This window comes from Ochotona curzoniae, unplaced genomic scaffold (assembly GCF_017591425.1).
Source record: "Ochotona curzoniae isolate NIBS_2020 unplaced genomic scaffold, NIBS_Ocur_1.0 contig_291, whole genome shotgun sequence".
NCBI lineage: Eukaryota > Metazoa > Chordata > Mammalia > Lagomorpha > Ochotonidae > Ochotona > Ochotona curzoniae.
In genome coordinates, this window is record NW_024465649.1 from 4,822,154 (window position 1) to 4,847,845 (window position 25,692).

The 25,692-nt window shown below is 38.3% G+C and overlaps 1 protein-coding gene across 1 annotated transcript in view; it reads left to right on the forward strand.

The window, feature by feature from the left end:
- DOCK7 (dedicator of cytokinesis 7) overlaps positions 1-25,692 on the forward strand; it is a 212,183-nt gene that overhangs the window by 119,821 nt on the left and 66,670 nt on the right. The window contains exons 18-24 of the mRNA XM_040978438.1: positions 395-496; positions 9,468-9,554; positions 14,454-14,685; positions 17,657-17,821; positions 19,474-19,643; positions 24,161-24,253; positions 25,417-25,506. Of these exons, the coding sequence (XP_040834372.1) occupies positions 395-496; positions 9,468-9,554; positions 14,454-14,685; positions 17,657-17,821; positions 19,474-19,643; positions 24,161-24,253; positions 25,417-25,506 (939 nt within the window). The remainder of the gene's footprint in view (positions 1-394; positions 497-9,467; positions 9,555-14,453; positions 14,686-17,656; positions 17,822-19,473; positions 19,644-24,160; positions 24,254-25,416; positions 25,507-25,692) is intronic.

Consider the following 25,692-nt stretch of genomic DNA (forward strand, 5'->3'; position numbering starts at 1 on the left):
TTTAGAATTGATATATGGTCTTTTTCTTCTACTCTCCCTTAAATAATAAGGACACATTTCTATGTTTAAATATTTAAATATCGTGTTTTGGGATCATGCTTTCTAAAATATTATCAAAGAATTATGAAAGCCTACTATTCAGAAATTATATGGGAGAGTAGAATTAGATGATAAGTTTACTTTCTTGCAAACAATTTTGAGATTGTTGATTTTTTCATATTAAATATGTACTATACGAAGTTCCATGAACTTCTTGATTGCTCCCTCATATAATTAAATCTTGTGATGTTTAATGAGACAAATTAGCGCTGTGCCTTGTTTTGAAGTCAAACTTTGCAAGTATTATTTTTATAACATTTAGGTATTTGTTTGTTTGTTTGTTTCTATTTTAAAGTGGATACCAATGCTTCAGAATGGACGATTGAAGACTGGCCAGTTTTGTCTCCCTGTCTCCCTGGAAAAACCACCACAGGCTTATTCAGTGCTGTCTCCTGAGGTCAGTATCTTGTACGGAAATTTTCCAGCTTGAATGAAATGAGACTTTTATTAAAGATGAAGTTACTTAGCAAAACTTTGCAGTTTCCTGTATTTTTAAGTGTGTTAATAAGGAAGCAGTATCTCTCCCTCCCCCGAGGTTAAACCTTTTCTTGTTAATTTAAAATTATTTTTTTTGAAAGTCAGATAAAACAGGGAGATCGATGTTCCATCCGCGGTTCATTGCCTGATGGCCACAACAAACCAGCAGCCTCTGAACTTCACGTGGGTGACTCAGAACCACATTCTTGAGACATCACCCTTTCCTTTGTCTTCCCAGAATGTGTAGACTCAGGAAGCTGGATTGGAAAATGAGCTGGGCTTGAGCCCCGAGACTCCAATTGGGACGCAGTAGCTCCCAAATCTGAAAGCTTTTTTCTGTTTAAAAAAAAAAGTTCTATAGAGAACCAAAATAGTACATGCAATTAAAAAAAAAAAATACAAATTTTGCATTTTATCTCATAAGTAGCTTCTTTAAGCAAATGAATATTTCCTTTCAGTATAAAAAAATATTTCTTTTTAAAAATAAAGGTTTATTTCATATTTGGAAAGCAGGTTTGCAAAGGGAGAAAGAAATAGATTGAGAGCCCGTCACTAATTCACTCCCCAAATAGCTGCAGTAACTGGAGTTGGACCTGTCTAAGCAGGAGCCAAGAACTTCCCGAGTCTCCCATGCTGGTGCAGGGACCCAAGAATTTGTTTGTTTGTTTGTTTTCTGTTTTTATTTTATTTTATTTTTGATGATGTTTACATAGTTGATCAAGGTGGAAAGGTTCGAGGATCAGGGGATAGTGACTGAGACCTTTGTTTATGTGGTTTTTTTTTTTTCTTCTTGTGTCTGGGGGAAAGGGAGATACAAGAGGAGAAACCATGCCCAGCCTCCCAGGGATGGGGAACTGCCACCTAGTGTCATCCCAGGGTCCCCATTGTGGAGCATTTTCTGAGGGTTTGCTCATGTGGTTTCAGTGGTTCTGAGATGCTGCTGATGTCACTGCTCAACAGATGATGAAATCCTTCAAAGGTCGATTGGCTGTCATAGTCCACCTCCCAGTCTTCATTAGCTGTCAAGCTTCACTGGGCTAGTTGATCAGTTTGTTCTGCCCTCCATTCTCAGCAATCCTGTATGTGCTGCGGCCCAGCCCTGCCCTGCCCAAAACGTGCTTGGCCCCCACATATCACAGGGGGAGTTGCAGTCCAATTAGAACAACCCCCCAAAGCCCCTACTGGACCGGCACCCCAGCTCTGGTTCCTGTGCCTGCGAGCATGTGCAGTGGACTAGTCCGTTCTCCCCCACATCCCACTGGTGTCTCGTATACATCCTTTGCGTCCAAGGATTTGGACTATCTTCTGCTGCCTTCCTGGGCACATTACCAGGGAGGTGGATCAGAAATGGAGTAGCCAGGCATGAACCAGCCACTAATGGGATGACATTGCCATAGGAGTGGATTTACCCACCCACAGAGCATTTATTTAAAAAGCTGGAGGGCTGGGCAAGCAGTTAACACAGTGCTTAAGTCACTGCTTATTACACCTACATGCTGTATCAGAATTCTGGACTTGAATCTCAGCTACTGATCCAGCCTTCTACTAATGTATACCCTGGGAGACAGCAGATGGGACACAAATACCAGAGTTCTAGCCACTCCCATTGCTGATCCAGATGGAGTTCCAGGCCCCTGTTTGGGCTCATCACAGCCGTGGCTGTTGTGACTGTTTGAGGAGCAAACCTGTAGATAGGCTGTTTCTGCTGTCTTTCAAATAAAATGAAAATGAAGGTGTTGTTTTGTTGAAGTGACTTTGTTATGAACATTTTTTTAAAGATTAATTTTTACTGGAAAGGCAGATATACAGAGAGGAGGAGAGACAGAGAGGAAGATCTTCCATCCACTCATTCACTCCCCAAGTGACCACAATGGCTGGAACTGAGCCAATCCGAAGCCAGGAGCCAGGAGCTCTTCCTGGTCTCCCACGTGGGTGCAAGGCTTTGGGCCGTCTTTGACTGCCTTCCCAGGCCACAAGTAGGGTGCCAGATGGGAAGAGGGGCCGCTGGAATTAGAACCAGCGCCCATATGGGATCCTGGTGCGTGCAAGGCGAAAACTTTAACTACTATCACACAAGGCTCATTATGAACATTTTTTTTAAAACCTGAAGGAAAAGAGATCTAAATTAAAATTTTAGAATCTTTATAATAGATGATTATGTGAAAACAGAGTAGCCATAAGCATACAGGGTATATCGGATATGATGATGTCAAAATCATGAAATGCAGACATGGGGGAAAATCTCACTTAACAATCAACAGCTAAAAAAACCCAAAAAACAAACAAAAAAACCAATCAGTAGCTATTGTTTACAAACCAAAGTGCCTGTTTAGAGAACTATCACACAGTGATTACCAGTGTCTCATAATGATTTTGACTGTGACTGCTGATGAACATGAATCTGAAATGGTGTGGTGAATAATCTGGTGGCATTTATTTTGAGAATATAATTTTTTAAAAGTACTCACAAATAATTGCAATTTTTGTTTTTAACAAAAAGAAAAATTAAAGCAGTAAAAGGTAGTGTTCTGACTACAGTCACTCCGTAAGCCCTTTCCTCATTGCACAGTGTCTGTTGCCGTTCACCCAGTATGAGAAGTGCTTTCCTGCTGCAGGCTCTTTGTGCTTCCCTAGCCAGCAGTGTTGCATGACAAGGCCTGCTTCTTCGTTTTACTCCGTGAAGTCACCTGTGCTTACACACATTTCAAATAGCAGCATCCCCAGCTTTATCACTGTTTTATTTCTCCTTGCATTATGTATCATTGACTTTATATTTAATGTTTTCTTTATCTTTTGTTGCTGCATCATGTTTAGAAATGTGTTTACTCATATTGTAGATAATCAGTGAATATTTGTTAAATGAATAAAGCAGGAAAAAGTAATACAGGACCTTCAACCTTAATCTAATTTTTGTCAGAGTTATTGATTTCTTTTTACTTAATTCATTTGTAATTTCAAGGAAACCTTTTTTTTTTCAGATTTGTTTTATTTTTTATTGGAAAGTCAGGTATATAGAGGAGGAGAGAAAGAAAGGAAGAACTTCTGTCCATTGATTTACTCCCCAAGTGGCTGCAACAGCCAGAGCTGCACCGATCCAAAGCCAGGAGCCTGGAGCCTCTTCCGAGTCTCCCATGCGGATGCAGGGTCCTAAGGCATTGGGCCAGTCTTGACTACTTTGCCAGGCCACAAATAGGGAGCTAGATAGGAAGTGGAGCCTTTGGGATATGAACTGGGACCCTTTTGGGATCCCGGTGCGTGCAAGGATAGGAATTTAGCTGCTAGGCTACTATGCCAGGCCCCAGGGAACTTTCTAAAGAGTTGTGGCTGATTTTCTTCTAGCCCCTCTACTGTATGTGCTTAACATCCCTAATCCAAGAATATTACATCTTAAATGGTTAAAAATAGTATTTTATCCTGCTAGGCTAAAATTTGACTTTGGAGTATATTAGATTTGGGTGGGTTTTGTTTGTTTGTTTGTTTGTTTGTAGATGCTCAACTGACAGAATTGATGCAAATATTCCAAAATTTGGAAAAGTTTAGAGTACATGACACATTCCTAGACTCAGGGGATATGACCCTATATATGTTAAATGTAATAAGAATATGGAGATTGGGCCCGGCGCGATGGCACAATGGTTAAAGTCCTCGCCTTGCACACCCGGGATCCCATATGGGCGCCGGTTCTAATCCCGGCAGCCCCACTTCCCATCCAGCTCCCTGCCTGTGGCCCGGGAAAGCAGTCAAGGACGGCCCAAAGCTTTGGGACCCTGCACCCACGTGGGAGACCCGGAAGAGGCTCCTGGCTTTGGATCAGCATAGCTTCGACCGTTGCACTCACTTGGGGAGTGAATGAGTGGATGGAAGATCTTCCTCTCTGTCTCTCCTCTCTGTATAGCCGCCTTTCCAATAAAAAAAATAAAATAAATCTTTTAAAAGAAAAAAAAAAGAAGACTATGGAGATTTTTTTGGACTTAACTAAAATTGTATTGACATATAATGTGGCTAAAATGATATGTGAAACAACCCACCTGATTAGGAGCTAATCTTATTACTCAAAGAGTAATAGAATCTATACTTGCTTCATTGCTTAGATTAAAATAAGTGAAATAATTATTTAAGCATTCATCTTTTATGACATTGCTCAATGTGATTTTGTACGTATTGGTCCATACTTTTGACTTATTTTAACTTTAATAGTTCTTTAGAAGTTACAATGTGAAACTTGGCATGTAACCTTGCCTAGATACTAATAAACTAATTTCTATGATCTGTACACTAGTTCCTAATTATTTGACGTAGTAAATAATTTTCTTTTTAAAACTGGAAGAAAATGACCTTTTTATGTAGCTCTGTTGTACAGCCTATTATTTTATTAAATATTTGTTCTTCTACTCTGATGACATGAAATCCTCTCCACGGGGTAAACCGCTATCTGCAGTTCAAGGGAATGTTGGCACTGAGGTGGTATAGTTACACCTTCAGCAATGGTCAAGATGCCCTCAACTCCTACTCTGAGTTTCTGCTCATCCGTTTTTTCCCCCCCAAATTATATGCCTCATAAATTAAAATGCCTTCTAAGATCTTTATCAGAATACTACACAAATATTTTAAAGATAAAAATGTCCATAACTGGACTCATGCTTATTGAACAATGTGGGAGAGACCCTGGCTGCCAATGTGCTGATGTGAATGACAGAGTAATATAAAGAACACTTAGAATGCCAGGCGCAAGAAAAGTGCTGTTGCTACTTCTGTTCCGAGTATCTAAGGTAGCAGTTCTGTTAACATACATCTGAACTACCTGGAGGATTTCTTGCAATCCAGTAGTTAAACCTCATTCACAGGCTTCTGGTAGAGAGGTCTAGGTTCCAGGTTGCGTTTGTGTCTGACAGTGTCCAGATGATTTTCTTAACTGTTGAATATTAGACCACCCATATGAACTCATATCTTACTATTTTTTTTTAATATTCTTTGTTAATCTGGAGGGCAGAGTTCAGAAAGAAAGAGGGCTTTTTTTCTGCTGTTTGACTTCTCACATGGCTTCAATGGCTGCTGGAGCTGGGCCAGTGCAATCCAGGAGCCTGTGGCTTCTTCCAGATCTCCATGGGAGTGCAGCGATCCTTGTACTTGGGCCCTCCTCCAGTGCTTTCCTAAAAGGCGCATTAGTAGGGAGCTGGATCAGAAGTGGAGCTGTGGGGACAAAAATAAATGCTTATGTGGAATGACAGCACTCTATGTGCCACGTGCCAGCTTTACCCAGTGTGTTATACCACTGACCCCATATTATTTTTGAAAGTAAAAACAAGTGTTGTTATTGTTGTTGTTTTTGGTAGATTTGAAGTTACTCTATCAGCCTTTTTAAAAAGTTGTTTTCTTTTCTTCACAGGATAAAAGGATAAAGCCATGACAAATATAGACCTTATGTTTTTGTCTGTTTTACAATCTTTTTAAAAATTTGTTTCAGAGAAACATTTTCTATAATTTCTGCTTTAAAATCCTCGTCTAAGTTTTCCATTGTCAGCGTTACTTTAGTGCCATTGTCTAATTGCTGACTTTTTGTTATTTAATTTGAGCTTGTCCTGGTCTCTATATAATTCATGGTTTTCAATTATATCCTGGTTATTTGGTGTATTGTGTGATGATATTTTGGATCTTATTAAATATTCTGTTTTAGCAGTGAAGGGAGAAGGTGCTATTGTCAGAGGTTAGAGTTCACTTTCTCCCCACTCTGCTTTTTTATTTTAACTCCCAGCTGTGAATTGGGTAGGAGGTGCTCATAACTTGAGGGGAAGTGGGGCAGAGTGTCACCCTGGTATATCGGTGTTAAGTTGGAGAGCAGGGCAACTTGTTCGCTATGGTCAGCAGCATAGGCTCTTCCCTCAGCCTACAAAAGGAAAAGTAGGACCAAGATTAGTTTCTTTGTGATGAGTTATAGTGGTTTTTCTGTTGTTATTTGTTTTGAGAGGAGAATTTCTGTGTGTGTCTGTCTTAGGGTTGCCAAACTCCAACACTAGTACAGCATACAAGAGGCAAAAATAAACTTGAGTACTACTTCCTATTTCCCTTCATCCTGATGTTCATAATGCATCTTCATTCTTCTTTCTGCCTTTCAGAATCTTTATTTTAACTCTATATGTCATATTTCAGGGTTTTTCTCTGTCCTTAGAGAAATAATAGAGAAATTTTTTTTGCCTTTTTAAAAGTTTTTAAATAGATGATTTATTTTTTTTTACTAATTTACATTAAAATGTTCTTGAATCTTAAAAACATAGGTTTCAGAATAAGATATGGTTATAAAAGTATATGTGTATACAGAACATTTGCAGCAATACAAGGAGATATGTCTCTGAAAAAAGAAATTTAGGGCATTGTTTCTGTTTTCACTCAAGCTTTTTAATTCATTTTTAGAAGACATTTTCTATTAAGTGCAAAATATACTTTTACTCATAGTAAATGCAAATATATTTCTTTTTTTTAAATATAAAAATTTTATTTTGACAATCTTTACATAGTTAATTGGGGTAAGAAGGTTCAAGGGCTACAGGAAAGTGGATAAGACTAGTATGTTTTCCATATTGTTACCTTCATGTTAAAAGGCGGGTATTAAGGGAGAAGGCCCACCCAATTTCCCACCCTCCCCAGGTCCCGCATGTAGGGCATGCTCTGAGGTTCTTGCTCAAGTGGTTTTGATATTGCCACAGTTATGAATTGCTGTCAGTCTTGCCACTCCAAGCACTATGAGGTCGTTGAAAAATCCACTGATTGACATAGTCCATCATAACTGAGATGGTTGGTTGACCTTTTCTGTCTTCTCTCTTTTCTTTGTTAGGGTTCTGAGCCCAGCATTTAGATTAGGAAGATCTCCAAAGAAACTTCTTATATGTGCTAACAAGTACAGGGCCTGGCACCATCCATCACCCCATTCAGCTGGTGGTTGCAAGTGCTGGGTTGGTTCTGTTTTCACTCCCGACTTCCACTGGAACCAATGGGTGTTGCAGTCCAGCCTGGTTCTGCCCAGCACATACTTGGCCCTCATAAACCAGTGGGAGCTGCAGCCTAGTTGGAGCGACCCACAATAACCCCCACCAGGCCCAACCCCCACCCTGGTTTGCCAGTATGTGTAGCAGTAATCCAGTCTGTCCCACACCCCATTCCACCCCAGCCGCTGTCTTCGTTTTATGTCCTCCTGTAAAAGTGGTAACCCAAGAGGGATGAGCCCACTATTTCCCTCCCAGGCTTCTCCCACTCCCAGATTCCAGCTGATGTTATGGCTAAGCCCAGACAACCCTCACCCACTTTAATTTTGCTTGCACCAGTAGGAATAATCAGCCCAGCCTGGCTTTTCCCTGATCTAGTCCACATGAGGCACACAGGTGTGGTAGCTCTGCCTAGTCTGGTCTCTCCCCATCCCAGCCTATGCTCTCCTGAGGGAGTAGCTGTCCAGCAAAGGAACCCTCCCTTATTCCCCTGCCGGCTCTGCCCACTTCCTTTCTTGTTCTCAGGCTGGTTGGGCGCTGCAGTCCCTTCCGGTACAGGCAACCTCACCTTGGCATTCCGTATTGTGCACTAGTCTTTGTGGCGACTGAACCTGGGTCGACCCACACTGGTGCCTGGATTTGTCAGTGGATGACGTGGACAGATTCAGCCTGGTCTTGCCCCCATGTCTGCCAATTGTATGCCAGTGGGAAACTTTCCATGGCCTTTTCTGGGCTGTTTCCTATCATGTTTCTTGCATTTACCTGCCGGGTCTGTGTCCTGCCAGAGGAGTTGCCCAGGCTCCTCCATCAGAACCTCTCCCAATGCCAGGTTTCACACTTACCAGTGGGTCCATGAGCCAACCCTACTCAGTCCACCTCCTGTCATAGCAGGAACCGTGGCTTTTCCTGACTGGCCTTCCACCCAATCTGGTTCTTGCTGTTGGATGTTCCAGCCCAGCCATGGTTTGTCCATACCCACACATGGCTCACACATGGCTCAGTAGCAGTTTGAGACCTTGCCTAGTCCATTGCACATCTGCCCTGGTCCTCCATGATAACAGAGGGTGTTGGGGTCCAGCCTGGTTCGGTGCATCCAATCCCAGTCCACACTTGTGCCAAGGGAGACTACAACTGTTTCCAGATCAGAACGCCGCCCCCCTTCCAGGCCACGCACCTCTTGGTGGGAACCTCAGCCCAGCTAGGGTTGTCCCCTTTGCTCCCCAACCGGGCCTGCTCCCAGCCATAGATCACTTGCCTGCCAGTGGTTGCTCTGACTCAGCTTCGCACAGCCCCTCCCCTGTCCCGAACTCCGCCTTAGACACTGTGGGTTCGCGTCCCTGGCTCCCGCAGACCAGTAGGTACAAGAGCCTGGCTTGGAATGACCTCTGCTCCCTCCTGGTTTCTAGTTTAGCTTGTGGGCTAAGGTTTGCTCAGTTGTGCCTGATCTACTCTGTTTCATTGCCAGTTGACACGTTAGCCAGCTGTTGGAGCTACTTTTGCAGGAAGAGCACCAAGCCATAGCTTCTGCATGGACTGGTATTTGGTGGTCAATATTATTAGTGATTACAAGTTTTACAGATGTAGAGTTACTGCCTGTTTCAGGTCCAAAAAGCACAATGGGTTCTACCTGGAGCTAATTAAGCAGCAACTCAAAGAACCAAATCCTCAGAGCTCCCCAGGCGAAGGCCAGCAGGCGGAGCCTGGCAACAAATGGCCCACTGGCCGCCCGGGAAATAGCTCACCACGTGCACATGGCGGCTGTCTGGGATCCAGGCATGAGACGCCCCATCCTGAGACCCACCGCAAATATATTTCCATAGTATTTTCTCTCCTTGGTATATTTTCATTTTAAAATTTCTTTAAAGAATTGATAATCTGTTAAGCATATTAATCAGTGTATTTGTTGTCTTACAGGTCCCTCTGCCTGGCATGAAATGGGTGGATAACCACAAAGGTGTTTTTAATGTTGAAGTTGTTGCCGTTTCATCCATCCATACACAAGTAAGTGAACTTTAGTCATTTTTATGATCAAATTTCATTTGCATGAACTGAACCTATTATCTGATATTTATGTCCATTTTGTTATCTGCTACCAGACTTACAGGAATTAAATACAGATAAGAAATATTTCAAGGAATGGACAAATTGTCACTGACTGTCAACAACAGCAAACATTTTGTTTTTCAAAAATGTTATTAACTTCATTTTGAACAATTCTGTAACTTTTTCCCTAACGTTTCTGGTACATGGCAGAATATAGTTAAGAAACTGTCATCAGCTTAATTTATTTTTCATTTGCAAGCATTTTATGCAAGAAGCAGTTGAAGCACAATGTGCCCTATATTCTTCATGTTATTTCTGAAACATGCGCAGCTCTCCTCCAAAGTGTTATTCCTGATGTCCGCGCCCTTCTTTTCAAAGGGTTTCTCCTTCCCTTGGAGAGGCCTGCTTTTGTGATGCTTTTGAACATTGAACCCAGTCTCTCTGGGTCTTTTTATCCTGTACCTATTACTGTGTTTCTTCTTCTCTGTATCTCAGTGTCATTTTCTCTGTTGCATTGTTATTCTTTCTTTCTGCACATATATGTGTATGTAAGCGTATGTTCCACTCCTCACCATATCCATTAAAGTTCAAGTTTCATAAAGTTAGACTTGTCACCTGTCAGAGAAAGAGCCAGAGGAAGCTATACACATAATTATCAACAGTGTTGTGTTGCCTATATTAACTGAACATTTTCAAGTACAAAGAAGTGTGTCTGTTCTACTTGGGACAGAGTCATTGCATTGATAAGTTAGACATGCACGGACATGAACAACCCAGATGGTCAAATAGCAAGTGTAAAACGAGTAGTCTGTTTTTAAAGGTGGGCAACTGAAGTAGGAATTGTGGCACAGTGAATTAAGCCACCACTTTGAATGCACACATCCTAAATCCAGATGTGCCTGGTTCAAGTCCATGTTTCCTGCTAATGTACCTGGGAGGCAGAAGATGGTGTCACAAGTTCTTGGGTTCCTGAACGCCACGTGAAGAACCCAAACATGGTGCTCCTGGCTCCTATCTTTAGCTCCCCATTGACTGTTAGAATTTAGAGAGGAAGCCAGCAGATGGAAGGATCTATATCTCTGCCTATTTCTTTGCTGCTCTTTTTCTCTGTCCATCATTTTGCCTGTCAAGTAAATAAATCAAGGAAATTGCTTTAAAAATTCCCGGAAGGTAATCTTTGCAAATAACTTAAAGTGCCTAGAAAATCATGCTCAATAAGGATAGAAGAGGGCCCGGCGCGGTGGCGCAAGTGGTTAAGTCCTCGCCTTGCACGCCCGGGATCCCATATGGGCGCCGGTTCTAATCCCGGCAGCCCCGCTTCCCTTCCAGCTCCCTGCCTGTGGCCTGGGAAAGCAGTTGAGGACGGCCCAAAGCTTTGGGAACCTGCACCCGCGTGGGAGACCCAGAAGAGGCTCCTGGCTTCGGATCGGCATAGTATCGGTCTGTTGCGCTCACTTGGTTAGTGAATCATCGGACGGAAGATCTTCCTCTCTGTCTCTCCTCTCTGTATATCCGCCTTTCCAATAAAAAAATAATAAAAATAAATCTTTAAAAAAAAAAAATAAGGATAGAAGAATAAGCTGGTAACAGATTATGAAAGCCCTTGAATGTCATAGAATTCAGAATCTAGTTAGATGGTAATTTCTAACTTTAATAGAGAACTAAATTTAGGAACATTGCTGAGGGAGAGCAATTATGAAACTGGCAAACTTTGTTGAATTTGTTGCCCTTAAAGTGCCTGTGCTCTGCAAATGGAGATATCTCACAGGCAGTTGTAACCAGTTTAGAGTTTGGGAGTAAAGGTAACAGAATAAACCTGATAGCTAAAATTAAATGGATAAATGTAATTTCCAGGGAGAACTTGTAGAGTGAGAAGAGGTAAGTGCTTGCAATGGAAATTAGTGGTTCACCAGCATGTTACAAGAAGAACTGCTATGCAAGGTTTCCTAAAGCTGGCTCAGGTTCGACATCTGATAGGAGGATTATGGGACTCAGCTCATAAGCGTACACACAATTATGATTTACTTTAATGGAAGGCTGGGAAGGAGAATCAGAAAAAGGAAAAGGTCATTGGGTAATATGGAGAGGAAACAAAAAGAAAACAAAAGCAGACATAAGGAGACTCTCCTCGTGGAATCACACAGGCCACTGAAACAGTGTGACATTTTTGTGACAGGGAAGCTCAGTTGAGACTTGATTCCCAGAGTTTTCATGAAGGCGTTGTCACGTTAGTACTGTCTGCCCAACAGACACCTTAAGTCCAGACTCCCAGAAGGAAAGCAGATATTCAGTATAAACCAATGTGTTTGTACAGATAGTTGTTTCAAAGGGAACCCTTTTGAAAATCCAAGTTCCCAGACATGCCCGTGCCTTTTGAGGGACTGCAGGCTTTTCTTTTTAAAATGCCGGGGGCATGAAGACTGGAGACAGAATACCTGTCCCCTGGTCTTCTTCCTATATGCCAGGACCCAGGAGAGCCCAAGCCAGGAGCCAGGATATCAATCCAGGTTACATACATGGTGACCAGGATCCAACCATTTGAGTTGTCATCTGCTGTCTCCAAGGAGCTGCTTTGGCACGAAGTTGGAATTAGCTACCAGGGTTGAGAATTAAATGCAGCACTCGAGCATAGGATGCAGGCATACTAACCTGCATCTTACCACTAGTTTTAAACCTGCTGTATTAACTCTTCTTTGTGTAGTGAGGGACAGGAAAAGAATTTTGGCAGTAATTGGGTTCATATATAATAATGGAAGTAGTCCCCAGTTAAAGCCTGACACTTTTGTGATTTTTCTTTTTTTTGATATTGCCAAATCTATTCTAAACTTCCTATTTTCTTTCTCTGCTGATAAGATTGACATTGCAGTATACTGTTAATATGTTCATTCCTTTAATGAAGAATTCTTGGTATCCTGTTATATTGTGTTAAATATATAAATGCATTCTTACACTTTCCCCCCTTTCCTATAGACATTATGAATTTTCTTTTTAGATTTGTTATTTATTCACTTCTAACTTTGTTTTTATGCAGGCAGATATGTAGTTGTTTTATGTGACGATGAAGAATTTAAACCCCAATATGTTGTTATATAGATTTAGAATATATGTAATTTGGAATTGTATATATTTAGAAAATATGTAATGTGGTGAAACAGTTATGTACATCTACTTTATAGCATCATGGCATTCATCGTTGATTAGTACTAAAAAATTAATACATTTTGCCACTCTGTAAATTAAGTCAAATGCGTATTATAGGCTCCTTAAAAGATAAGTTAAATATAGTAAATATTTCTTAAGATGTTTTATTTATCTTTCTGAAGTATACTGGATTTATTACCACTATGTAAAATAAATTGACCGTATAATCTAACCTTTTTGGAAGATCAATGAAAGTAGATCTATGATGTTTTATACTTTTCTTGTAATTGTCTTATAAATTGGATTTCAAAACTGAGTTTCTTTTCCATTTAAATACATGATATCAAATTGGAACAGTATTGGAATTATAAATGTGGAGTTACACAACATTACTGCCTTCTCTTTAAATTTATTTTTATTGCTAAGTAGAAGACTTTTCATAGATGAAGTAGGCTTTTGCTCACAGCTCATTGGTCAGAACACTAGTGGATGACAATGTTGAAGAATCAAAGAGCCTCTGGGAAAGTGAGTGGTGCCTTTGGATCTGGCACATGACAGCATGATGTCAGGATGGAATCAGGAGTTAAGAACTACCAGTAACTCAACATCTTAAAACCTGTAAAAATTTTTATTTTTTTGAAAGGTGGAATAACAAAGAGAAAGAAAGGACTTCAACTGTTGCTTTACTCCCCAAGTGATTGCAATGACCCTGGGCAGCCAGGAACGTCATCTGAGTCTGCCATGTTGGTGGCACAGACTTAAGTACTTGAAACATCATTTGTTGCTCCCCAGGCGTATTAGCAGGAAGTTAGATTGAAAATGCAGCTGTATTGTGTGGAATGCAGACATCCCAAGTGGTGGCTTAACCTACTGTGCCTACCCATAAATGGAGAACATTCAGTATGTAGAATTGTTAACTAGGCTAAGATTGATTCACTTACAGATAGAGTAAAAGAAAATTCTGTGGTTATCAACATGATAGCAATTACATAAAGTATCAAGGAAGGAACTTAGAAATGTAAAGAAGGATTTTTCAGGCTGTCCATCAGAGCTCTGGGGAGGGCATGCTGCTGTAGTCACATTGCCTGCCATGCTGCTGTAGTGTTACAGTCACTCGCTGTGGAGGGAGAAGCACTGTGGCTGTAGTGATCGCTGCTGCTCATGTCATTCATCACAGACCCACAGCATTCACATCTGCTTGCTGCCATCAGGGAAACAAAAGAATAGAAGAAAAGGCCCTTTAACCCCTTAAACCTGACACTCTCCTCTGTACTATCTGTCCAACACAACCCCAAGTCACCTGACCAAGAAGAAATATAGTTTGAAGAGTGGAGTTCTAGTATTAAAAAGTACACAAGAGATGGTGGGTTTGGAGCTCAGAGGCAATACATTGATAATGGTCACAGGTAGGTTGCTAATGTATTTGCCATAATAATTCAACTCCACACTAAGAAAGCAAACTCAAATTTAAAAACAGAAACCGAGGAGAGGCTTAATTAGCATCAGTAAATTTCTTGAGTAACCAGTAGTATTTGAAGTGGTTGTTTTGCAATAATAAATGAAAATAGATGTATTTAATTGGAAATAATGTTTTTATATACCCATATGTGTTTTTTGTGTTATTAATGATTACGCAATATCAGTGGTCCCTAGTCCTTAATGGGGAATTTACAGAATTTTAATTGTTTAGTGCTTTGGTTCATTTTTTTGTTTTAGGATCCTTATCTTGACAAGTTTTTTGCCTTGGTCAATGCTCTGGATGAACACATGTTCCCAGTCCGAATTGGGGACATGAGAATCATGGAAAATAACTTAGAAAATGAATTGAAGAGCAGTATTTCAGCATTGAACTCATCTCAGTTGGAACCAGTGGTCCGATTTCTTCATCTTCTGCTTGATAAACTGATACTCTTAGTTGTTAGACCTCCTGTCATTGCTGGCCAAATAGGTAATTTACTTTTGTTTGGGGGTAAATCATAACATTTGTAAGTTGAAATTTCTAACTTTTGTAAAAGAAAAAAAAAGAAGAAGAAAAGGAAGAATCATGATTTTTCATTACTGTGTATAAGGACTGTGGTTGATTTTTTTTGAGGGGGAGGACATTTTCATTTCTAATGGTAGAAGTTGAAAGCTTTCTTTCGTTTTTATAAAATGTGCCATCTAATCTTCTGATGAAATCATGTAACCAAATTTGTTCATCCACCAGATAGGTACTTAGTATATGTCAGACACTGAGAAGCATGGTCCCTGATTTAAAATCTCACAAAGCAGTTATGAAAATATAGGCAAACAATAAATTCTGTTACCAATGCCCAGGATACTTAATCTGCCTAGACACATTTCCATTCATCTGCTGTCATCCATTTAGTAGCTCTTACTGCCTTCAGTTGCTTGAAATCACCTGTTCTTTTTTGTGTTGTTGCCTAACGAGAGGTGTTGTTCTTCCCTACACTTTCCCAAGGATTACTCCCCTACTTATGTAAGAATTCCACCTAAACTATGCAAAAAAGTTTAGCTTGAAAGAAATTTTGACTAACCTGATACAGAAAGTTTCTATTGAGTGGTGGGATAAAGGAGAGGAATGTTTAACTTATTGGCATTTTTAAGGGAGACGTATAAGGAGACACAACTCTTGATGTGAGCATCTAAAGATAAATAGGATTCTGACAGGTAAACAATATACCTAGGAGGTGAAATAGCAGTGTGCATTGTATAAGCACAGATAGCTGAAACTGGCTATTTGAGGAAGAAATTTTGAATAGTATTCTAAATTCTAGTTAGTGATTACAGGTGATTTGAAGGCAGGAATTGTAGAGTCTTCCAGGACACCTCGAAGACTGGGGCTACTTTTCTGTGGGGAATCAATAGCCTTTGATTGGCCTTATCTTAATTAGGAAAGTGATCTGACCAGCTCTGCCTTTAAAAAGACAGCCTTGCTGCATTGAGGTGGAGAGGAAGTAAAAGGGGAAGTTGGAGAATTAGGAGTTGTGTGGAATTTAGAGCAAAAAATAATGAGATCCTGATAAACAGTGACAGGCAGTGTGATGGAGAAGAGAGGAAGGTGTAAGAGACTATAAAAAGCACTGTTGTACAAAAGAGCAGAAAAAAGTCGAGAAAAATGATTAATATTGTTTTCTGTTGTAAATTGTTCAAATAATATTGTAATAATAGTATCATGTGACCTTAGTAACTATTACATCTAACATTGTAACAGTAAATATTATGTAACACTAGTAGCAAACATGAGTCACACTAATTATGTACTAGGAATAGTGTTATATGTTTTATTTGTAAGAATACATGAAATTCTCACAACAGCCCTATAATTTAGGTGTTAATGTTACCATCATATCATGAATGAAAAAAGTTATAGCATATTGCTTAAAATCGTGTGCGAGATCACTCAACTTGTATGGCAAAGTCAAAATTCAAACCCAAGCAACTGAAACCAAAATGTCTGTCTGCTTTACTATGCTTGAGATGTTTTTCACTGGTGACATTATTTTAATACAAGAATTGTTTTAGTTTAATTAAAGGTAGGGACTAGACTGCAGGGAATTAAAGAGTGTTAACAATAGATCAAGGATGCAACACAAGCATACACTATTCTTGTAGGTTTGATTAGAAGAGAAAGTGATCGCTTCTCTGCCTTTTGGCTAAGATCAAGTGTAGAAGAGAAAGTGGACTCAACAGCACATTAGGATGTAGAAATTTTAGCATGCTACCACATTAGGAGAACACAGTTGGCAAAAAGAAGAAAAATATAAGCTATAGAGTGAAAAAGGATGTATCTATGAGATAAGCATGAAGGTAGATAGTTGCTCTTCTGTAGGAAAAAGGCACAGCTTCTTTTGGAAAGAATGTGAAAGTAGTTTGAGAGGCTGACAAATTTTCTAAACTTGGAGACTTGGATACTTAATAATTTGTGTACATGTATATGTGTAGCATGAAATAATGGCAAAATTTACTAAGAAGGGGATAGGCAGAGCTGAGTTTTAAGAAGGATTGTGATGGTTTGGACAGCTAATATGGGGGGGGGAAAGCTAAGGAATTAATTAAGGACACAGGATTGTTAAACCTCATTCAGGTTTCTGTCTAGTCTCCCTTCTAGGTCAGCGTATAGAGATTATCTTCCTCCATGATCATTTTATCTGGTTGTTCCGCTTTTAGGAAAACCTATTGGCCTCATTCTCTGCTTATAATTTCCTTTCTTGATTAAATAAATCATGGACTCTGGGCTGAATTGCTCAGAATGGCTGCTGAGTTTATTCTTTATTCAGCATGGCATCTTACCACATTTTTCTAATTTTTATAAAATCTTCGTTACCTACTGACTTGAATAGCTGAGTAGCTGTTGGTTACCTCAGCATTTGGAGCTTGCATTCTGTGTTATACTACAGTTTGTTTTTCTAACCCTATTTTCCCTTCTAATTCTATACAAATTCACTCATTTCAGTCAAGTGGCTTACTATTTCTTTTTTTAAATATATTGTAAGTGGTTTCAATAGTCTATTGTTAAAAAACTAATCTGTGATCATTGTTTGGACTTTTAGAGTCATCTTCAAAATGAGAAGCTGCTTCTGAATGTGATGTACAGGATGGATTTTTTTTTTTTAAATCATGTGCTCTTTATTGTTTTGCAAAGTAATGGAACCTGTTGGGAAATGTTTTCATTTTTAACCAAATCCATACAATTTTCATTTTAAATTTGGAAGATTAGTGTTTCCTTATTTTGCTTAGGAAAAATGTTTTTGATTCAGCTAAAACAGGATATCATTAAAATGAATTTCAAATAACATTTATGCACTTGCTATCTTTGTAATAAGTATACATAAAGCTTGTAGAGATAAAAAAGCTTAAATCTTCATGGAACTTACAGTCTAAATAAGTTAAAGCAAAAATATTTTCTTCCTTAAAAGTCAACCTAGGTCAAGCATCTTTTGAAGCCATGGCATCCATTATAAACCGACTTCACAAAAACTTAGAAGGAAATCATGACCAGCATGGCAGAAATAGCCTTCTTGCATCGTATATCTACTATGTTTTTCGCCTACCAAATACTTACCCTAATTCACCATCACCAGGTATGTTGAATTTTTTAAACCGTGAAAATGTTCTTCATAAATTATGCTTATGACAGAATAGAGATAATTGCATAGTCCACAGAAAGATTCATTCGTTGAATAACAAACATTTGTTGAATCCCATTTAAATGCCATTCACTATGCATGATGCTTGAATTAAATGGATAAACCAGCAGTATTCTTAAACATCATTTATATACCTTTGAGTTACAGATACTACAGAGTTAATTCTTAGAAAATGAACTTCAAAATTATTTTCTTATGTCTCTGGAAGCATTTTGTCACTCTTTAGGAACATAGGAAATAGATTATTACCTTTGGTATTCAGCGTTCGGTTGGGCATTGAGAAAAAACTTGATAATTCAGTAGTTACTTGATAACCCTAAGAATCATACAATAATAAAAAAAATTCTAAAAAAAGTTTTTCTCTGTAAAAGTTCTGATCTTTTTTTGGAAGACTTATTTGCCGCAACAGTGGGTGATTGGCTGGGCCAAAGCCAGGAATCAGGTTCTTTTTCCAGGTCTCACGTTGCTTCAGGGGCCCATGCAGTTGTTCCATCCTCCATGACTTTCCCAGGCTCATAGCATGGAGCGGGATTGGAAATGTTGCAACTAGGACTGAAACCAGCACCCATAAGGCATGCCTGCTCCACAGGCAACAGTTTTATCGCAGTGCCACGACACTGGTCCCCAAGTTCTGATCTCTTTATGATCAGTAAAGTAGTATATTTTTCTGAGCATTGGACCCTGAGTAGTTACTTATCTATCTCACGACATTGATGATAGTAGTAGTATTTTAGTTCAGCAAACCTTTAGTTGTACAGTTAGCTAATAATTATGTTTCACATTCTGTTCAACTTGTTGACTTATTTGAATCATCTATTGCTTTTAAATTATATATGTTAATTAGTTGATAAACATGTATCATTTAAAATTACTTTTATGAAGAAAAAATATCCAAATTAGATTATAGGAATAATAGCTGTATATTTTAGGATTCATAGAACATTGTTGAAGGGTAATGTCAGGCATGATTTAAATCAGAGAAAATGATTTACCTTTATTTATGTATTTATATACACTATTTTTATATACTTGCCTATATAAATATGGACACACACAGATATCTATAACCTGAGCTTCTGAAATCATGTGTGTGTTTAAATCATTAACATGGCATTTTGTATTGTTTAAACTGTTACTAATAATGGTTTAGCCAAAAAGGATAGTCTTATTTAAGAGATGTTGGAAATAAATTGGTTCTCCTAGTGACTGGAGGAGTGGAGAAAAACAGAAGGGACATCAGCTGGAATACTTTGGGGTCATGTTTGCAACTGTATCTAAGTCAAGATGATATGTACTGCTTATTAATTTTGTTTTTTAATGTATCTATATTACATAGTTATAGGCACAATGAAGAGATGATGCTTTCAATTTGTAATTAGAGTAAAATTAATTGAATGTCTTTTTTATAACTTCTTCGTGGTGATGGTGTTTTTCTTTCTTCTAGTATTTTTCAGTTTTATAGTATTTTTCATTTGAAAACCAAAAACAATCTGTGATCTTTGTGGAATCTATTAAGTGGCAAAGGTTTTTTTAGGTCCTTTCTGAATTTTCTGTTTAAATGAATGCTGTTCCCTATATAATTCCAGGTCCTGGGGGTTTGGGAGGATCAGTGCATTATGCTACAATGGCTAGATCTGCTGTGAGACCTGCAAGCCTTAATTTAAATCGTTCTCGAAGCCTTAGTAATAGTAATCCAGACATATCTGGGACTCCCACGTCGCCAGATGACGAAGTTCGGTCGATCATCGGTAGTAAGGTAAAGACATGCATCTCTCGATATGGTTTTCCATTTGCTGAACAAATGAGAAATGTCCAGTAATTTTATTCTCAATTTTGTGATATGTTTGAGTTAGAAACAAACAGGAAATTTTACATTTCTGTTCTATCAGTAAACAAATGTCTTATGTTTCACTTAAATATGCTTGCTATTACAAACTGACTTAATACACTCAGCAAAAAATATGTGCCAATTTCTAAAATTTATCTGGGATGACAAGTCACTAATATAACATGTTATCTGTCTGATATTCCATTATGTAAGAAAAAAAAATCACTGGATTGACTACTTAAAGAATTAACAGAAAACTGTCTGTCATGTAAGAGATAGGCCATCATTGTTTGAAAGTATGAGCCACTGCAAAAAACATCAGGAACAGTGATGAGCTTTGATAGGTAACAGAGCTGCCTTTCACATAAAATGAAACAAATTTTTTAAAAAGATGTATTTATTTTCATTGGAAAGGCAGATATACCGAGAGAAGGGGAGAGCGAGAGAAGGATCTTCCATCCACTAGTATATTCCCCAAGCGGCCACAACGGCCGAAGCTTCTTCTGCCTCTTCCATGTGTGTACAGGATCTCAAGGTTTTGGGCCATCCTCTGCTGCTTTCGCAGGCCACAAGTAAGGAGCTGGATGGGAAGCAAACCTGCTGGGATTAGAGCCAGTACCCATATGGATACTGGTATATGCAAGGTGAGGATTTCAGCCACTGTGCTATAGCACCGGGCCCGTGAAACAAGATTTTAAGATACCATCTATTCTGGGGGCCTGGTGCAATAGCCTAGTGGCTAAAGTCCTCATCTTGCATGCCAGCAATCCCATATATGCACTGCTTCGTGTCCTGGCTGCTCCACTTCCCATCCAGCTCCCTGCCTGTGGCCTGGGAAAGCAGGTGAGAATGGCCCAAGACCTTGGGACCCCTGTACCCCTGTGGGAGACCCAGAAGAAGCTCCTGGATCCTGGCTCCGGATTGGCTCAGCTCCAGCCATTGCGGCCACTTGGGAAGTGAATCAGCGGATGGAAGATCTTCCTCTCTGTCTCTCCTCCTCTCTGTATATGTGACTTTCCAATAAAAATAAATTAATCTTAAAAAAAAAAGATACCATCTATTCAGTAATGGTCAGTATTACAGATTACAAGCTGGAAGCCAGCTAATATAATATCCAGCTGTATTTTTATTCAAAGCCTCCATGTTTATGACCCAATAGTATACACTGCAGTAACAGATTGCTCTTATCCTTCTGTATGTAAAAGTAACCCAAGCAGGAAAAAAACACCAGTGAGAGTGAGACCAAGAAATTCCGTTGTGTTGTATTTTGACCAAAGTATTTCAGACTTATTTTGGGAAAATATGATTCTTGGAGAATCATTGGTAACTTTTCCTGGCAGTTTGGGTCATGAATTAGAGACTGAGGAGGAAGAAGTAATGAATAAGTGCGTTCTGAAGTTAGTTTTTAATTCTTTGCCTGAACTCCAATACAGCTTTGAGAGATCTGGACAGGTGGGTTGGTGAAGCACTGGAAATTGACCCAGCACATCTGAAATGCCCTTGGCATTAGTAGGGTACTGAAGCTTTATACCCAGAAGCTTCTGCTTTATTCATTGGTATTAGTGAATCTTAATTCATTCATATAAGCATTTCTCATTTTTTGATAATTTGCAGTTTCTCACACATCAAAAATATATTTTTCAGCCCTATAATTTAAATAATAAATTAATATATAAATTTTGATAACTTCAGGACCCATTTGGCAAACTCTTAAAACTATGTGCCAATGTATTCAGATGGTGTTCTGCAGAGCAACCTGAACACTATGGCAGTTTCAAGAGTGTGTTTACCTTCCAGAAACATTGCCATACTTAGATAATTCAAGATTTTTATTTTTGTTTTCGTTTTTGATCATATCTAATTGTATTTAGATATTAATAAGGTATTATTTTTCAGTGGAGTTGAATCTGATGTGTGAATTATAAAGAAATGTCTAAGAATACAGCTATAGGCAGCATTTCCTTAAAGGTTTTACTTTTAAAATGTCCCCATTTCTATAAGATTTATATTATACTTCTGGAGTATCTTATGTGTTTAGTAGATTGTAGCCTCAAGAGCTAGTATGAAGAAAAATTATGAATGTTACCCTTTCTTAAGAATTTTATTGACACATAATTTTTTATATACCCATGTATATATCAATTTGTGAGAAGGTAATCGTAAGAAAAGAATATTTCTTATGATAACTTGCTTATCCTAACCAAGCTTTATTTAAGTACCTTTATTCTCTTTCTTGCAAAATTTTTGATAGCTGCTTTCATATTGGATTATCATTTAGTCAAATCTCTAATAATCATGGGGTATACATTTATGCATATCCATTTCTCAGTTATTCTGCTTTTACTCTTTTGACAATCCAAGAAACTTTTCTGGAGTGGTCTTACCTTCCATCCTGCTTCAGCCCTGGTCAGATCCTACACTTTGCCGTTACCATAACTGTAATCCTCCTAATTTCAGATTCACATATCTTATTCTATGATGATTGTCTTGCATTTTTTCTCTTACTCCCACAGTCTCTCTTATTTCCCTGTCACCTCTACTCTGTTGGTTCTATGACTTTTTCATCTGTTTCACTCTTTAATGTTTCCTTCTCTTGAACTGGCCTAATGACTATAATTAATTACTCTAATGAACAAATCTTTCCCTCTTTCCTTTAAAAAAGAAAGTATTAAACAGTAAGTTGCAAAGTGAATTTCCTGAAAGTATACCAGAATTTACAGAAAAGATATCTGTACTGAATTGGTGGAAATTTATGAGAACCCAATTACAGCTTTGGTAAATCAAGTCCTTACATTTATTTATTTTTATAATATAGTGACCCCCAAAATTGAAAGTGGCAGAAATATCTTCATATACTAGAAACAGTGCTGGAGATTACCAAAGAAACTTGATTTTACCTTGTCTGTAAAATGTAGTTCCTTATTTTTTTTAAAAAAGTTTATTTTTATTGGATAGGTAGATCAGATTTACAGAGAGAAGGAAAAACAGAAAGATCTTCCATCCACTAGTTCACACCCTAAATGGCCACAATGGCTGGAGCTGAATCAATCCGAATTCAGGAGCCAGGAGCTTCTTTAAGGTCTTCCATGTGGGTGCAGGATCCCAAGGATTTGGCCCATTCTCTGGTGCTTTCCCAGGCTGCAAGTAGGGAACCGGATGCGAAGTAGAGCAGCCAGGACACAAACCAGCACCTATGTTAGATCCCGGCACTTGCAAGTTGAAGACTTAGCCATTGAGCCATCAAAACAGGCCCAACAGTTTTTACTTTACTGGAAAAACATATACCTGCTGATTTGCTTTTATGTGACATACCATAATAGAGCTTTGAGAAGGCTAATATTTTAAACAAATATAATTATACAATTTGACTAGTCTTTGGAGATTGTTAGATTTATTTTGTTAGAAGGCCTTCTTTAAAAATAAGTGGAAAGTTTCTATGAAAACTGTCTTTCTTTTTCATCTCTTTGATGTTTTTCGATTTGGGCCCCTACTCATGCACTAATATTCTTGGTGAGCTTGTGTTTGCTTGTCTTCTTAAATTCTTGCCCCTAATAAGAATCTAAAATTTCCCGACAACCTCTGTAGGTTGTGATTAGCAGATTCCTAGGGCTCCAGATCTAGCCCAGAAGGTTGAATCAGCTTTCTTGGGATATATCCCAGAATCTGATTGCAAAGTTCCAATCACGAGTCAGGTTTAGGACATAGGGATAAAGCCTCGGTTCCCTTCTTGGAGTCTTAGGAACCTCTTTCAGAGACAGACACAGACATTGAGCACTTCTGCTCATAAGCATTATTATGAAAAAACTGAATTAATAGAAGTAATGATGAAGATACAATTTCTGTAGACAGACCCAACCTAGTGTTTTGCTTATAATAGTATAAAGCTGAGCAGTTTTCCAAATCCACTATCATTATTAGGTAGGAGCAAATATTGGGCATCAGTTTTTAATGGATTTTTCACTTCTCTGTCTAAAAAAAATGATTGAAAAGCAAGGTCAGATGAAGTGTAGAGCTTTACTGCACAATAATTTTCAGCTGATAAAAAATGAAACTAAAATTGCTTAGAAAATAATGAAGTATGGGCTTTCCCCCCTTTAAATCTCAGTTAACTTCAGATAGTCATTATTGCTAACTTGTGTTATTTTTAAAGAACACATGGGGAGGTGGTGCTGTGGAAACTTGAGTTGCTTCTTCAAGGTGATCCATTTGCAAGAGAAATTACCTTTAAATCCTGTATTTAATGTTCTTTGTGATTTAAAAAAAAAGATTTGTGATCAGGTAATTTGGGTGAACTAATTCTCTAGGTGCCTACAAATTTTGATTGCTTTAACAGTACTAATTAAGAACCGGTTTGCATTGGAAGGTCTGGATTTCTTTGCGAATAATTATAGCATGCAACATGTAATATTTCTTTCCTTTCCAACTGCTTTCTATTGTATGCTTAGGGTTTAGATCGCTCCAATTCCTGGGTTAACACTGGTGGTCCCAAAGCTGCCCCATGGGGATCCAACCCCAGTCCAAGTGCAGAACCAACACAGGTGGTGTTTACATTAGAGGTTTCTTTATTGGCTGCTGATGTGCCCCTTTAGAGCATTACTTTTTAGTACATACTATGATTTCAGTGGCTTGCTTTTTTTTTTTTCTGATCATTAAAAAAATGTGTGTTTTGTTTACTTTTAGCACATTTTCAACTATTATGCATGAATACCACCAATTGCACCAGTAATGTTTTATTTCCCGATTCCTTTCTTCTCCTTCCTCCCCCTTACACTGTGTCAGTATTTGAGTGCCTGCTGCTTATGCAATGATGGCTTTTGTAGTAATTTCTACTTTAGGGATGTAGGAATTTATTTTAATTCTATGCAAAAACTCAAGTTTTCAGTTTGCTTTCGTTTTAAAGTAGACTTATTTTTTCATTTTTATTTAACCTCTACTTTCTTGTCATTTTTTTCTATAATCTCACAATAGAAACACTGGTGATAATTAAAATTTAATGTGAACAATGTCTGATACCTCTGCTGTATGGTTGAATACCAGAAGCAGAGTACATTTTAATTTGTACTGTGTTGCAAAGTATGAAATTTGATTTAATTTAGTTGAATTACATTTTGCTTAAGACTAGTTGCTTGATATCTAATACTGCATGAAATGTGAAAACATACTTATCTGTGTGTTGACCCTGGAGGAAAATTCTCATATTGAAGAAGAAAAATTTTGTTTAATGACACAGATGATTTATATTTGATGTAGTATATAACAACATGAACAGTGGCTTTTGATAATGCTGAAAAATGTGAAAAACATTCTGAACTTTGTTTCTTTTATTGAATACAACATTCTTAACGTCTTTTTGGTCAGAAACCACTTGAGAAGTATGTTTTTACTTTTTATATATTTTTACTAGATATATGCATGTGTATGGTCACATATCTTAAAATTTCATTCTTTGCAGCACTTGGAGCATTATATAACCATTAAAATACTCATTTTTATAAAGATGAAAACCACAAAGGCCATGTTGGTAATTCTAAAGCACTGTCATTGAAGCAATGACAAATGGTTAATATGAAATGAGGAATAGAAGAGATGGCTGTTGAAACCACAATAAACCTGTTTTTAAATTGCACGCAATCCTTGATCTGCAGTCACTCACTGTAAATGTTTAATGTTATCTCGTCGTTCATTCATCTTCACTCCATAGGCTGTGGATCGAGCTTGTAATCGTATGTCTTCGCACACAGAGACCTCAAGTTTCTTACAAACATTAACGGGACGCTTACCAACTAAAAAGGTAGATTCAAAAGAAGAAAATCCTTACGGGGGAAAATCATTTCAACAATTAAATAGATGGATTTCTTTATATAACCATATGAAATATTAAAACAGGTGCACTGTATTTTGAAATACATCTTAGCAAGCACTGCTTGTCTTATGCCATTGGGGGCAAACCTCTAGATTGTAGGATTCTTACATTATG